This window comes from Mauremys mutica, chromosome 7, assembly GCF_020497125.1.
Source record: "Mauremys mutica isolate MM-2020 ecotype Southern chromosome 7, ASM2049712v1, whole genome shotgun sequence".
Taxonomy (NCBI): Eukaryota; Metazoa; Chordata; order Testudines; family Geoemydidae; genus Mauremys; species Mauremys mutica.
The window spans coordinates 47,615,872-47,632,129 of record NC_059078.1 but is presented as its reverse complement, the minus strand read 5'-3'; the positions used below and the strand labels follow the sequence as shown (position 1 = coordinate 47,632,129).

The following is a 16,258-nucleotide window of genomic DNA, read 5'->3' as shown; positions in this document are numbered from 1 at the left end:
CGTCATGTGCTCTCGACCTCCAGGAAGGGATCCAGTGAAACGCACTCTTTTATCAGCTGATATCGGCAGCCTTTTCCCCACCAGACCGTTTGATCACTAAGCACTGCCCAACGTACCAGGTACGTAGGGCTGGACACACCTCCGCTGCTGCCTCCCATATCAGGCATGCCCTCCATGAAGTGGTGATGTCCCAAATGTACCTGGTGTGGGGGTGGCACTGAGACGCACATCTGGGCTGTTTGCTCAGCCATGCTGGCTCCAGTTTGCCCTTGGGCTGTTGGCAGAGGGAACCTTGCTGCTTCCCAGTTCTAGCGCAGCTCGATAGAGCGGGACTGAGAGATGCAGAGCTGGTTCTGTGTCAGGTACTCATATGGCCCCCAGTTCCACAGCATCCATTGCAGTGCCTCCTGATCCCAATGCCTTTGTCCCCACAACCCCCAATGTACAGATGGGAAACTGAGGCACAAAGCGGCTGTAACTTGCCCAAGGTCACCAAGGGAGTCTGGCAGAGCCAGGAACGGAGCAGGTCTCCCAGACTGGCTCTCTAACCACCAGGCCTCCTTCCTTTTTAGGACTAAACCTTCCATTGCTGTTTCCCAAAGAGGTTTTCCAGTGGAATCCAATCTGAGCTAGGCTTTTATTTTAGTGACAGCTAGGTGCACAGTGGGGGAGAGGAACGCCCAGCTCCTTGCAGAGCCAGGAACCCAAACCCAGCACCCTGCTACTGCATGAGAACCTAGCATTTAGGTGGAAACTCCTACAGTTGATCAGGTCTGCCACAGCACCGCCTACCTGAGCTGGCTTTGGGCTAGCAGCTGCCTCAGTTCCCACCCCCTCCTTTGGGCTTTCCAATACCTTTGGCACAGGTTTCATATGTTGAGTCACACCCCTTTTTGGGGCCAAGGCTCATTAACAAAGATCACAAGGAAACCCAAGAATTCCCCCAACGATCCTAGCTAGCTCCCAACCCTCAGCAGCTGCTGAGCCCTGGGCCTGCTGAAGCATTCCTCTGGCAGGCTTGTTCTCCCTACTTCAGCCTTCCTCGCTGGCTCCAGCTCCATATAGGCTGTCGCCTGGGAGCTAAGGCACATCTCTTGCTGTAGAGCAGCTCACAAAACCATCTTGTTCCTCTGAGTCCTGAGTCACTCCCTGCTCTGCATCAGGCAGCACCTCCCAGGGTTTCCTGCCTGGAATCTCCCTGCTCCTCCCTTCCACTCTACAGCCTTCTCTCATCTCCAACTTGAAGGCGGATTTTAGTCACATGACCTGTCTCTGCTCATTCCCTCCACCTGGGGAATGATTAAAGGGTGTCCCCTGTGGAGCAGAGCCCATCTCCCCTTAAAGGGTCAGTCACCCTGTGACAGGACCCAACTCCCCTTTGACTTCAACATGGGGGTTAACAGGATTGAGCCCAATCCCTCAGTAAAGAATAAACCTTCTTTTACGCAAGTATTGCTACAAAAAGAGGGATAAGAAGGGAATAAACCCAAGCAACACTGGCAGGAGCATGCAGGACTTAGTGCAGAGTTTTCTATATGGTGGCAGCTTCGGGACTCAGCTGGCGACAGTGCTGAGGATGCACAATGGAACGGCACTTGGAGCTCAGTGGGCTAAGAAACAGACAAAGGCAAGCAGAACCATCTCAGGGCCTCCCCTTTCAAATCAGGGCTGTCCTCCAAGGACACTGCCTGCACACCCACCCTGTGCACTAACACAGAGAGAGACCAGACTACACCCAGCAGCACACTCATTCCTTAGCAAGCTGCTGACGCTCACCTCCAATGGGCCCATAGTACCAGGCTCCATCACCCATGTTCCTGCTTTCTCCCAGGCTGCCCCAGAAACACTCACCAGAAACATCCATAAAGCCCCTTCTTTGTTCTCCTTCAAATCCCTCCTGAACACTCTCCTTTGCCCATGTAAAACTAGGCCTTGCCTGGGCTGCTGGTTAGCCGAGACCACAGTCTATCTCACAGATCAACGCTGGCTCACTGTTTCCATCTACTCTCCCCTTGTCTGTACCCACCTGTTGTCTCTTGCCTTCTACTCAGATTCTCAGCCCCTTGGGGCAGGGACCGTCTTGTTGTCCTGTCTTTATACAGTGCCTGGCACAATGGGGCCCTGGTCCATGCCTAGGAATCCTAGTGGCTAGCATAATACAAATAATAATGATAATGATAATAGTCCAGAGAGGAGGGTTTTGGCACCCAGCAGAAAAAGGGACAGGAGGTCTGTAACTGCTCCCAGCTCCCTGCAATTGAAGTTCAGCACTAAGGCCAATTCTGGCCCTCTCCTTGGCTTCTTCAGCACCTTCCTTCCACGGATCTCCACAGGTCTCACAGCCTGTCCTTCCTGGACAGACCCGAAAGATCATCTTAGACACATGTAGGAGCAACCGCACTTATTCCCGCATGGGCCAGGGGAACCCATCCCAGAGGAACGATACCACGGTGAGGAGCGACAGACAGAGAGTGTCTTAGAACCAGCGCTTGGCAATTTGGTCTTTGCACAGAAGCAGGGCTACTTGAATGAAAACAGCCACCAAGGAAAATGTACAAAGCTGTATTTATCCCACAGCAGCCCCTACGGTTGGAGCTGCTTTGATGTGCTCCAACAGGAAGATCAGCAGGTCTTCTTCAGCTAAGGCTTGCTGCCCATGCTGCATTCTAGTCCTGCTGTTCTAAGACCATGACCACACTCCCCTTTGTTCATAAGGAATAAGTGGGGATTAAGAGTCCACGGAGCACTCATTGTTCTGCCAGCTTCTCAGGTTTCCCCAACAGCCAGAGGCCTGCTGGCAAACAGGGAGGGGGGAGGCGATGGGTCTGCTTTCAGCAGCCCTTCCAGCTGTTCTTTAGAACTCTGGAAAAAGAAAGGGTTCAGGGGTGGCACCTCCCGGGCTCCCAGCCAAGTCTCTGCTGATCTGTGAGCTGGGAAAAGCCAGAGGGGATTGGGCCTGGCATTTTCCCAGCTGGACAGCAGTGGCAGAAGTCTCTCAGTGAAGCACCCAAGAGGCCCACGCCCAAGCAGGATGGGGAGAAGCCTCAGAACTTGGCCTTGCCGGCTAACCCATTACAATCAGCTAGGCCCACAGGCAGGAGAGACCTAGGCCACCTGAGTCCAGCCTCTTCAGAGTAAAGCACAAACAGATCTCCAGCCTCCCTCATCCCCTACCTGGGCCCTACTCAGCTTCCCTCCTGCTCCAGTTTCCCACAGGCTGCAGACCTCCCTTCCCTCCTGCTCTCCTCTGCACCCAAGCCTGGGTGCTTTGGAAACAATGGGGAAGGGTGATGGAGCCTCACTGCAGGTGTTAGGGTGGGGTGGAGGAGGGCAGTAAATGAGTATTCTACTCAAGCTTCACCCACAGCCGCAGACTAGGTGGGTGTTTCTGTTAAAATAATTAGCAATGGAATAGGTCCCTTTCACTTGCCATCATTAGACTTCAGAGTCAACTCCCGCTCAGATGGATGGGGGCAGCTCACGCCAGCAGAAGGATCAGATATTGAAGCACCTGCACAAAGCCCAGGTAATTTTACAGACAGGATTGAAGGGTGGCTGTTGGGAAAACAGTCTTTCCCCAGCCAATTCCAGCAGCTTGACCAAGTGACAGTCTAGACTCTAGCCATTCCACTGCCACAGCTACAGCCATGTGCTTTGCCAGTAGCTGGGCACTCTTTGTGCCCCTCTGCAAGAGTTTAGCACTGCAGATCCACAGAGCGATGGATTTCCTCACTACTCCTCCGTACTGCCCCCTCCCAGCCACCCGCACCCCTCCAATCCGTGCGCCTGCACCCCTGCCCCCGTGCCACCCGCACCTCTCCATTCCGTGCGCCCCCGTGCTGCCCTCACTCCTCCAATCTCCGCCCCCGTGCGCCTGCACCTATGCCCCCATGCCAACCGCACCTTTCCATTCCAAGCACCCCCATGCCACCCGCAGCTCTCCATTCCGTGCACCCCCGTGCTGCCCGCACTCCTCCAATCCGTGCACCCCTGTGCCGCCCGCACCCCTCCATTCCGTGCGCCCCGGGCCACCTGCACCCCTCCATTCTGAGCACCCTTGTACCACCCGCACATCTCCAATCTGTGCGCCCCGTGCCACCCGCACCCCTCCATTCCGTTAGCCTCCGTGCCACCCGCACCCCTCCATTCTGTGAGCCCCCGTGCTGCCCGCACCCCTCCATTCCACGAGCCCCTGTGCCACACATACCCTCACCTCTTCCTAGCAACCACACACACGCACCCCGTCACCTTTCCTAGCAACCATGTGCACATACACAGAGGGTGGAGATCATCTCTGTCTCCCTGAGCCATTCCTCATCTCACGCAAGCCCTGTTATTTTGGGGACGATCATCTCACAAATCAATCTATTTTCCATCTAGATCCCCCTCTTTCTACTGGGGCAGCTTCACATCCCAACAGCAACACCCTATTAAAAACCGGTTTCCTTATCCCATGGGAGAGGGCAAGCAGCTGCCTTTCATTTACAGCCCGGGCACTAGTGGAGGAGTTCATTCACACAGGCTGATGCCATGGGGAGTTTTTTGATCATGCTGCAGTAGCTTGGCCTGGCTTGTCTTTGAAAGTCTGCTGGCAGGCATCACGGGTGCTGTGCTGTGCTCCCATCAAACACTGCACTATACCTGGCAATGGACCAGGTCTCTCGGGCAGGCTGTGTTATCCAGTAGCTGGAACAGAGGACTGCGAGTCGGGAGTGCCAGGTTCTATTCCTAGCTCTGCCATTGACTCGCTGCGTGATTTTGGACAAATTACATTGCCCCTCTCCGCCTCAGCTTCCCTCTCAGTAAAACAGGGATATTTCCCCACCCCGTTTCACATGGGTGTTTTGATGCATTGCTCTTATACAACTCATGTGTTTTTGAAGGTGTCTGGATGGATGATGCTGTAGAAGTGCAAAGTAGTATTATTTTATTAACGATAATATCATGCAACACCAGGCACAACAGGGCCCTGATTCTGCCTGGGGCCTCTGGGCACTACACCAATAGAAATCATAATTCCCACAAGCACTGAAGTCAAAGGGGGGTTGTGGTGCTCAGCCCTGCCCAGAATCACATCCTGAGTGCTTATGAACAGTGCCAGATGGACCAAGGTCCCCCCGTTATTACTCAGCACCCAAAGCAGCTGGCATTGCTGCTGGAGATGCCCCATCCATGGGAAGCTGGGGACACCTCAGAGCAAGAAGGAAAACTGATGTGGAGAGGTGAGAGCTGAACCAGCTCACAGCAGCGGGGGAAGATCCTCCCAAAGGCCACCCAATGTACATGCCCCATCTCCCCAGCGGAAGCAGCACTAAGAAACCAATGTGTTTGGTGGAGCCATGGGCTCAGTGTGGGGCTGAGCTCAGTCCTTCCAGATCAACCAGGAGACTGGAGAATCGCTCCTCGCTGGAATTAGTTACCCAAGAGCTCTGCTGTGAGTGCACCCCAGAACCCCTGCATCTCTCTACCCCCTGGAGAGCCAGCTCGTCTCTGTGAAGCATGAGGGGTGCCTTCCCTTTTCCCCAGGTAGGGCATTGCCGGACCAGCAGAGAGTGATCTGACATGGCCAGAGCCAAACAGGTCCCAAAGCATTTATTCAGATTGGACCTAGGGACCCTGCAATGCAGCCGCCTCTGGTATGGAACCGGGCACTAACCAAGTTAATACTGCATCCCATCAAAGCTGGAGAAGGAATTTAGGGAGACAGAATGTCCACTAGCTGGGACTACAAACGACACCTGCAGAGTGAGGAAGGTCAGAAGGAGCTGCGCAGAGCCCCATCTCTCAGGTTACCCAAGGGCAATAAATCCTGTTTGAACGTGGGGTGTAAAGCAGGGGTCTGTAAACACGATGGGGCCAGCTGGTGGGGAGGGGGTAGAACTGGGTGAACAAGGGACTAGCCAATGGAACTGTGTTTGCAGAAAGCAGCTTTCAAAGGCACCTTTACAAAACTTTCCTAACAAGCTGTGTTGCGTGCTATGTACAGACCATTGGGGGAGGGGTGGAAGGCTGTGTGCAGACCAGAGGGAGGAAGTGGGGAAAGGCTGTGTGAAGACCATGAGGGACAGGGAGGTGAGGAAAGGCTGTGTGAAGGGGAAGAAAGGGAGGTGAGACATGTGCAGACATAACCGGAGCAGCCCTGTTGAATGAATGTTTCACAGATGCTCGGAAGCTCTTTCCTGGCAAGCTCCAGCTAAACAATGGCTTAATATAAAGTCCAACGACATTTTGCTGCATCTTATCCTTAATACACACTGAGATTCCATGTTATTGCAGTAAAGGAGGAGCAGCCTGAGCTAAGCACCTTTCCCAGGGACAGGTCGCTGCTCTCCCTGGGTAGCTGTGGCATGGCAGATGGAATTGTCCCAGCAGTGGTGCAGGTACCATGACTCAGAACGTCTCTTGCCAATGTGGTATTATGACCTGCCCCAGCAGGAGAGATTCAGGGTTAGCACCATGCTGCCCAGCCTGCCTGTAAAGTCTGCTTTGGTCATTCAGTAGGTGGCGCTCTCTGCCCTTGGCATTAATGCTGATCCCCTGGCCCAGCACAAGGCTGGGGTCTCTGCTGCTGGAGGAGCCATGTATTTCCCTTAGGTCCTGACCATTTATAGTCACTAAGGCCTTTGTGGCACGGTTTGAAAGAGGAGAGGTTGGTAGCCCCAAGTCCTGGCCCAATTCCATACACTACCCTTCTTTGTCTCCTCTACTAAACAGCTGTGTAGCGTTGCTGGGCACTGTTAAAAAGCTGCTATGTTCCACCTCAGAGGTGGCTGAAGCAGGGTCCCAGACATTAAATAACCCCACTAAAAGAAATTAAACTGATTCCAAAGGTATCTCTGTGTCTGCTGCCAGGAGGCAACTGGGAAGCCAGCAGGCAGATAATGGGGGGAAACAAGAGGACCCCCCCCAGTATGCCAAGAGAGCAGGGGTTTCTCAGCAGCTCCAAGCACATCCATGATGCTGACCCCAGCAACTGATCCAGAGCCTGTTTCCCTTCCCTGCTCAGACTGAGAGCTGCCAGATATACACTTCGCTGTTTAAAGAGGAACGGCCATGCTGGAGGCACCTTCCATAGGACATTTCTCCCAAGAGCAAGCTCTGTGGCCAGCACTTGTGCATGCTCCCGTGGCTGTTACTAAAGAGATTCATGTTGGAATAGGGCATTCATCCTTCCAACAGCTCCTGCTGTGATAGTACAACCCTCCTGTTCCTGATGTCATGGGGCATTGACATGGGAACAAGGACAATGTCAACAATCCCCAACAGCAGAATTAAGTTGGGAAAGCCGAGGGGTGACAACTGCAGTGAGAAGGGGGAGAGGAAGGGCTGCAGACGTGAAGGCTGATCGGCTGGGCAGCGTGGCCCTGTACTGAAAGTCCTGATTTTCCTGCTACCACTTGTGAAATATTCGTTCCCCGTAACTCAAGAGGCACCATTTGTGAACGTGGGCCTGACTTGAGAGCAGATGCGCCGCACCTAGGAGCTCAGGGAGGGGAGATTATTCACAAACCGCCTGTTAACGTCCAGTAGTCAGCGATGGGCCAAAACAACGAAGAAGCTTTCCAGCAGCATTTACAATCTGGGAAGAGTCCTTCGGTCACAGTGCAGGGCAGTCAGCCACTCAGATCCCCTGCCAGTCCCAACTCTGCCACCATCCTATTCCAGCCCAAACCTGTACCCACTTGGAGTCCCTCTCTCTTTCTCTTAGCCTGACTGCGCCACACTTTACAGGTGGCAGAAACAACCACCAATGCACACCCCCTGCCACGTTGGCATAAAGCCGGCCTACGGGGTCTACGTCAGCACCTGTTTCTGCTCCCATCCTGGAGGCATGTCAAGAGAGGGAAGTGGCAGGTCTGGGGCAGGAGTCTACTGCACAGTGGCTATTCTCTGCTTCCCACATCCTACATGGAGCTACAGGATGATGAGAGTAAAGGGGCTGGGCAAGGGGCAGATATGGGGACTGCTAGAGCAGCTTGGGGCCACCAAGCTGACTCCATGACAAGTGCTGTCAAACACACAAACTGAACAAACGGGCGCACCCAGGGGCTCTTTCCCTCCCATCTCCTCCAGCAGCAGTGGCCGCAGTGGACCCTGGTAACTCTGGATGGTAGAACGTTTGCAAACAGAAGAGTGAGGCGTAAGTGGATGGCATCCCCTTAACAGGAGAGGAATGTTGACAGTCAGGCTGAGTGACACATTACAGCTGTCTAAAGGCACCACCAGCCAACAATAAAACAGGGGTAGGCCTCGTACATTCAAGGCAGCTTCCTGCACCACAACACCAGTCGCCCAAGCTCAGCAGGGACCAGAAAAGCCAAGCAAGAGCTACCAGTCTAAGCCCTAAGTCCAAGAGCCCCAACTCCCCAGCACACACACTCAGAGCTGCTGGCACGTCTCGCTCAGCATTCCTGACAGGTCACATTGGGTGTTGCTGAATCACTTGTGAGACTGTGTCTATATCACAGGGAGATGCCATTTAACAAGTCAGTCAATCATCCTACTTATCCCCCTGGGAATTAAGACTCAGGTTGGTTTACTGGCCATCTGGACTAGGTCAATCTCGGTATCCAAGGTACTAACCTGCTGCCCAACATCCATTAGACAGTGATCTTCTCACCACCTCCTGAAGAGTTTGAGCTAGAGGGAACTATTTTACTCTAGTGGGAAGCCCGTAATAGGCTTAGGATCTCATCAAGACTCACTATCTGATCGTGCAATTAGCAAGCGCCAGCAGAAAGTGCAAACTGAAAGTCTCAAGCACTTCTGAGGATATAAATGTTTTCAAACCTCATCTCACAGGCCAGAGGTGGAGTAGGTTAGAGAAGGCTCAGAAACCAGGCATAGGCAAGCATGTAGTGGGAGGAAGAGACAATTTGCTTTTAACCATAGAGAATATCAAACAGCGGCCCAGAAGGGAAGGCTGCGCTTCCATCTACAGGGGGATCTGGCATTCAGTGCTTTACTCTCATGGTTTAGGACACCAACCCCACTCCACAGAGAATCACAGGGGTGTTCCACCCAGCTGGGGTCATATGGAGGACACGCTTATTTCTGCTCTCTCACTGAAACAGAACTCGTCAACACTTGCAATTGGACCTCCTCACACTCCTGTCCCTACAGTGCCTCCATTGAAACTCCATGAGACCTAGCCCAGAGGATTAGAGAACTCACCTGTTGGGATGCCTACAACTAGCCAGAGATCCCCCCAGATTGGGGCCTCTCTGCCATATACAGACTCGAGGCCCATATTTCAGAGCTCCACCCAGTTCCAACAGCTGTGTGCCCATCCTGGAGGAGTATTAGCAGCATGGCTTCCAGGCCTGGCCAGCTCCAAAGAGCTACCATCTGGTTCTTACCGTGTGAGGGTTGTCATAGTAGACGCCAATGGAACATAGCTTCGGAGAGATGCTGCAGCTCTCCGTGAACAGCTTGCCACAGTCGCCGTAGGGCCCCACTTTGAACTTGTACGCCAGGGTGATGTTGCGGATGGGGGGCGAGCCAGCACTCACAACCACTTCCGAGAAGAGCCCCGAATAGATGGCAAAGCCAAAGAGAGTCAGCAGCAGGAGCACAAGCAATGCCCCAATCAGTCCGAGGAGAACCCAGTCTGCCATGGCCCCTGGTGTCGCAAACTCCCCTCACAAACTAGAGAGGAGAAAGAGGAGAGTTAAGCCAACCTTAGGAGACAGCAGTCTGCCTCAAAGCTACTTTCCAGCAACATCAGCCACCCTCCTCTTCCAATTCCTCTGCTTTCCACACAGCTGATGAATAAGTGAAACAGCAGCTAAGACCAGCTCAGAAGCACTCAACAAATTAACCCCACACCCTGGTAACCATTCAGTTTTTGTAACCACGTGCAAACTGTGCCACCTGAATGCCTCTTGGGAATTAAGAGGTTAAACAACCAGGGGACTGGGAGGCACTGTTTATCATCACCCAGTTACCAGAAGAGCACTGGTGCTCCACCCCCTTTCCCAAGATGTAACCAGGCGAGACCAACAACAAACCAGGTTAGGAATCCAGGACACTGGAGGATTTATTCATGGTACAATGGACTAGGCAGAAGCTTAAGGACTACAATGTAAGAGATCATTTGTTGCTCATCTCGCCTACTGGCAAAGAGCTTTGTGGGAAGAGGCCCACTTCTTAAAGAGGGTTGGAGTATGATCAAATGACTTTAAACTGTGCTTCACACCCCTCCCAAGACCAGATCACTCTAACCATACCACAGCCAGAAGAAGCGAAAGGCACAATGTAAAAGGTAACATCCTCATACGTTGAAGAGGCACTGTCAAGGTAGAACTGCTTTATTTCTTCACCTGATTTTTAAATCTGAAAGAGCTTTTAAAATGGCAGCTGACTTTCCATCATTTGTGCTGTTTGCTTGCTGTCTTCTCTTCCCTTCAGGCAATGAAACTAGCGTGGTGAATTTCACTGGCTGGTTTTCACACACAAGAAGGTTGCTGTTGTGTTTAGCTTTCCAATAAGCCAGGGAGGAAGTTTCAATCGAATATAATAAAGAAAAATGTCGATTTTATTTTCCTTATAACCCCGTATCTATGCTCATGGGGTTTTGAACAGAAACTAAATTTGGGACCCAAGTTAAATTCAGCAGTTCCCCTTTAACTACATTGGACAAATTTACTTCTGAAAAAACAGTTCCACCTTGTATCAGAGGGGTAGCCGTGTTAGTCTGGTTCTGTAAAAGCAGCAAAGAATCCTGTGGCACCTTATAGACTAACAGACGTTTTGCAGCATGAGCTTTCGTGGGTGAATACCCACTTCTTCGGATGCAAGGTGCAGTTCCACCTTGGCTGTTTGTTTATTCAGCCTCATATTGACCACAAATCCTGCTGCCATCCTCATCAATGCAAGCACAGCCAGGCCCAAACACTTCAAAGCCAGCCAGATCCATCCCTGGTCTAATTCCACTCACTGCAGGGGGATTAGACGGGGGTGAATTTGACTCACCATGTCTTATGTTCCAACTCACCTGAAAGTCAGAAGGCTAGAGCCTAGAAACAGCTCATGGTCTCTGCCAGACTCCTGACCAAGGATCCACGTTCCTAAAACAGGAGGGAGATAGTATCATTATTTCCTTTATTAATAACTGCTGCATGAAAACCACCCCTCTCCCCCCAACCCCCCCACACACTTTAGAAATAAACAGCCACCCCAACCACTTTACACGCGTGTTGTTGTGCTCCCTTTTTGAAAGGAATCAGGATCAGTTCCCTCTGCCCCCTTGAGATGAATGGCATGTCCCCTAAGTTTGGGATTGTTTAACCACATCAGAGGTGGCTGAGGAACTCCATTAAGAAAGAGATCACTTTGGAAAGCTGCAGATCTCCCTGCAGGATTGGAGAGGAATTTAAAAAGAAATACTCAGAGAGATTTCTTTCCAAAATCTAAGATCAAACATTTCATGACAGGAAAGGCCAGATGGCATGGCTTGAGCTAACAATAGCACAGAGGGGCACTCTGCAAACCTTCCCAGCTCCACCAATGCTCCTCAAGGTATGTCCACTCTGCAGCCGGGAGCATGCCTCCCAGTGCAGGGGACAGATTCATGCTAACTCTGCTCCAGCTAAAAATAGCAACATGGCTAGGTAGCATAGGCAGCGTCTCAAGCTAGCCACCTGACTACAAGCCTGCCCAGACTTCCTGGGTACATACTTGGGCAGCTAGCAAAGGGGCAAAACTTCAGCCAAATTCTGCTATTAATTAAATCTGGGGCAAATCTGCAGGAACTCCATTGAAATCAATAGTTATTCTGGATTTACACTCAGGTAACAGAGTGCAGAATTTGGCCCTATGTTTTTATTTGTTTCTAACGCTTACTCAATACAAATGTTAGTAATCAAATCACACCGATTATACCACACCCACACAAATAAGCCTCACACAAAAGAAAAAGAAAAAAAGCTTGCCACACAGAACAACTGAGACAGGGTTACAATCTGTGCTGGTCAAAAATTAGGAAGAGGCAAACGAACTGAACTCCCAAGTAGTTAATCAGCTCATCCACTGCACAGAGGTTACTGAATTGCACAGAAACTGGAATCTGTTATCAAATCCCATTTGCCCCCTTCTCTACTCATACAGCTGTTCAGTTTCTCCCAAGTTCCCAACCTGTCTTGTTTATTTCAGTTGTGTTCTGCTTCCTGGTTCACGTGCACCAGCCTGATGAGGTCACAGCTCGTGCACAGTCTGGGAAGCCAACATGCATTTTTCCTTCCATTCCTTAAAGAACCACTGATACTCTATGGAAAACTTTGGAACACATTCACGTTGGCAGCAATTCTGCCTGAGTGTCGATGTTTTGTTCAGAGGGAAAGGGGAAGGCAGGACGGGGCTGTTTCTAGGATTCCAGGGATCAAAACAGATTCTCTACTCCTTTTGGAGTTTGTCCACTCCAGCTTCTTATTCCGTACCTGAGTAGTAATCTCCTGTGACAACTGTTCAGCTAATTATAATGACACAAACGGAGGATTATGGCTTCAGGTAAGGACTAAACAACTGGAATGGAATGAGCCCTTGGGCTCTGACGCCACTGGGATCCAACAATATGGATTACACATCAGGGCAAATCATGTTTGTTGCTAGCCTGGTTTTCCTGACCAGCATGGACTGGGATTTTTTATTCAAATGAGATCCAGGCTCACTACAGACTCTTGGGGCTTCCCTTAAACTGCTAAATGTTGGTTATTGTCAATTTTTGCTTCCATTCAAAGACTGACAAAGAAACACCTTTGTTCACAGCTAGAGAAAAATTAGGGGTTTTATTTTAAATACTGTTTGGGTTTTCCTGAAAGTTGCACTGTAAAGAGTCTCACACACTCAGATACCATGGTGATGGGTGCTAGAGAAAAAACACAGAGGCGAGCCCAAGGCATTGGGGGGGGGTCGGGAGATTTGGGGGGATGATCAATGCAGGAGGGGACACTGGGCACCCTCAGGAGAACTTTGACATGCTGAGTATTTGACTGTTCCTCAAAGATTTTCTCTTCCTCAAACAAAAGAGATGCAGACATCTTTGGGGCTAGTCAAACACCTGGCCCCACAGCGAGTCCCCGTCCTGGCACACCGGATGCCACTCCGCCAGACACGCTGCTGGCCCCACGGACTCGAACTTTGCATGTCAATTCTGCTCCTTGGGAAACACTGCTGACACCCGGGGATTGCCCAGCGCATGTCAGTCCCCACAATGACCCACACCCCACTGTGATCCACTGCAGGCTGGGCTACAAGGGCTTACGAGCTCTCAGTGTCAGTCTCCTCCCGAAGCCAGCAGGGATCCCCCGAGTGCCAGTCTCCCTCACCCCCGGGGATCCCCCCAGTGCCCGTCTCCCCCGGGGATCCCCCCAGTGCCCGTCTCCCCCCACGGGATTTGCCGGGCCCGTCTCCCCTTGGCGTCAGTTCCGCGCCCAACTCACCCCGCGGCGGTGGCAGCAGGGCCGGTGTCTCGGCGCTGCCCGCTCCTGGCTCGGTCTCGGGCGCTGCTGAGGCGGCGCTCGGGGGCGCGCCCTGGCGGGCAGGCGATCCCCAGCTTCACCACGGCCCCCGCACAGGAGCGTGGAGCCCGGCGGGACAGAGCGTGCGCGGGCACGGCCTGCCTGCGGGCGGGCTCCGCGCTGGGCGTGGCCCTGCCCATCCCCGGGGGGTGCCTGGGTAGGCGGCACAGGGGGCTCCTGATGGCCTCGCCACAGCCACGGGGGGGGTAGAGAGCGTCTGTGGGGTGGCCCCACCCTAGCCAGCTGGGGGCGGAGGTCTCTGGGGTTGTACCATCCCAGCCACAGGGGGTCTCTGGGGTGGTGCCATCTCAGCCGCCGGGGGCGGGGGGTGGCGTATCTGGGATGGCCCCGCCCTACGCAGCTGGGGAGGGGGTCGCTGAGGTGCCACTGCCTTGGTCTGGACGGGTGGTTGGGCTGGCCCCTCTTGGAACCAGCCCCATCGGTGGGTGAGCCTGAGGTGGCACCGCCAGTCTGTGGGGAAGGATCGATTCTCAAGGCAACGTTCCAATCTGAGGGGGCTCTTCTGTCCCTGGGCTGCCTCCCAGCTCTGCTCCCCAGCCAGCCCAAATGAAAGCCGGATGCTGGGGGGGCAGAAGGGACGGGAGTGACACCCCACACGGTGGCAGCCCAGAGCAGGGCAACGGGGCAAAACTGTGCTGTTGGAGGAGCGTCTAAGGCTGGGGCCGTGCAGCTTATGGGGCGGCCTTTTACTGTGGTGCTATAGGAGGAGATCTCTAGCCTTGTGTTGGGCTGTCACAGATATATGCCAGGCTGACACGTTGGTATCCGAGGAGAGTACCCTAGTCCTGTAGAATTGGCTCAGGGCGGACTGTGTTGCCAGAAGAGAGCTCCAGCTGGGCCTGGTGCAATCAAGAGATGGGGTGCAGAAGCATCTGTGGAGTTCCCCCTCCCCCACCAGGCAAGGTGGTATTCTCAGAAGAGTAACCCCAGCCTAACACAGAAGAATGGCAGAAGTGTCCCTCTGGCAAGGTGACATCAGGAGAAAGCACCCCACTGTTATCCCCCAACAACCTAATCTGCATCAACAGTCATTTTTATATTGGAATATTATTTAAAAGTTGACTAGAAAAGGATGTGAAAGTCCCCATAGCTCTGTCACAGTGAAGCAGGAAGTGGCAGCAGAACTAACTCACACGCGGATGTCAGTCAGCAATAAGCATCATAGAAATGCCTATAAATAAATATTCTGAAAATGTAATCCAAAACCAACTGATTGTCTACCACACAATGTTCATCACTGGAACAGCAGGGGACCTAACAAAATAATCAATATCAGAGTATAAAGGCTCACATGTGATCTAGTTTCCTCCCACCAGAGGACTTCAGTGTAAGGAAATGTTATGTTTCTGTGCCAGGACTATGGTAGGGGCTGTTAAATTCTTCTCATTTCCTGCTGCATGATGTCTAGACCAGCAAGACTGAGCTATGTGGTGATCAGTCTGGTGAATCCAAATGGCCTCCACCCAATAACAGATTTGGGCATGTCCTGTCAGGAGATGTTTTTCACCCACTTCACATGTGCTGTATCAAGACTGGTTTGGCTACCCTCTTGAGGGTACTGTTAATCAGGAGGACACCATGGGCCTGGGCCAACTGAGTCTCACCAGAATTCATATACAGAGATCTAGAAAGTGCTAGGAGGGCTGAAGACTATGTCCTGTGAAATGTGCACGTGGCTGGTGAAACCCAGGAGAGAGGTTTGGGAGCACATTATTGATGGGGAATGTTAATACCTCCCTTCTGGATAGCAAGATGCTAAATACCCTGAAGGGATGATCAGGACTTTGCTCAAGTCATTTATTGTTAATGACTTCAGCCATTACCACTCTGCCTCAAACCTTCCCTTTATTAGACAGGTCAAAGAATGGCTTGATGACAGTCAAACCTGGTGATTGTCTTCAAATATATTACGGGCAGTCATAAAGAGGATGGTGATCAATTGTTCTCTGTGCCTACCAAAGGTAGGACAAGAAGTAATCAGCTTAGTCTGCAGCAAGGGGGATTTCGATTAGATATTAGGAAAAACATACTAAATTAAAGAATATGTATGAAGAGGCTTCTTCCAAGGGAGGTTGCAGAATCCCCATTATTGGAGGTCTTTAAGAACAAGTTGGACAAACTCCTGTCAGGGATGGTCTAGGTATATGTAGTCCTGCCTTAGCATGGGGAGATGGGCAATGACCTGTTGGGGTTCCTTCCAGCCCTACGTTTCTATGATTCTATGGCAGCTCAGGGTTCACCTGGATTCCTCTGTTCCTTGGCTCAGCCACTATGGTTTCAGACTTGGCTAGGGTAGGGAAGTATCCTTAGTTGATGCTCTTCCTCCTCCAATCACTGGATAAAAGTCAGTGGTCATGCTGATGTTGTTAGCTCTATTAGCAGCCTTTGACAAGATGTGGTTGACTCATGGGGTCTGGCAAGAGTAAGCAGGGTTGTTCTTTAATGGCTACACTCCTTCTGTCTGAGAGTTTTCAGAGGGTGGTCCCTGTTTATATGCCATGGCACAGAACTGCACTCCATCCCACCTCTTTTCCAATGTGTGTGTGAGAGGCATATGAGACCAGTTTGGGGCTGCAGAGCAATCCACATGTCAGTAATACTCAGTTCAATGCCCAGATCTGGCGAAAAGGAGGCATTGCTTTGCCACTGCTTGGCTAAAAGTGAAAATGGCTCATAGGGTGGAAAAGACAGACCTGATGCTTGTTGACAGGGGAAGTAAC

The 16,258-nt window shown here is 51.9% G+C and overlaps 1 protein-coding gene across 2 annotated transcripts in view; it reads right to left on the bottom strand.

Annotated features, from left to right (window-relative positions):
- The window catches only part of TEX264 (testis expressed 264, ER-phagy receptor), a 139,680-nt gene extending 126,028 nt beyond the window's left edge, over positions 1-13,652 (bottom strand). Inside the window, exons 1-3 of one of the 2 annotated variants that reach the window (XM_045024317.1) lie at positions 13,440-13,652; positions 10,997-11,069; positions 9,360-9,648 (exon numbers count right to left, since the gene is read on the bottom strand). In XM_045024317.1, the coding sequence (XP_044880252.1) occupies positions 9,360-9,617 (258 nt within the window). In that variant the 5' untranslated portion in view covers positions 9,618-9,648; positions 10,997-11,069; positions 13,440-13,652. Of the gene's footprint in view, positions 1-9,359; positions 9,649-10,996; positions 11,070-12,135; positions 12,174-13,439 lie in introns of those variants that run through there. The other variant, XM_045024318.1, reaches the window with a different exon arrangement.
- Between the last annotated feature and the right edge of the window lie 2,606 nt (positions 13,653-16,258).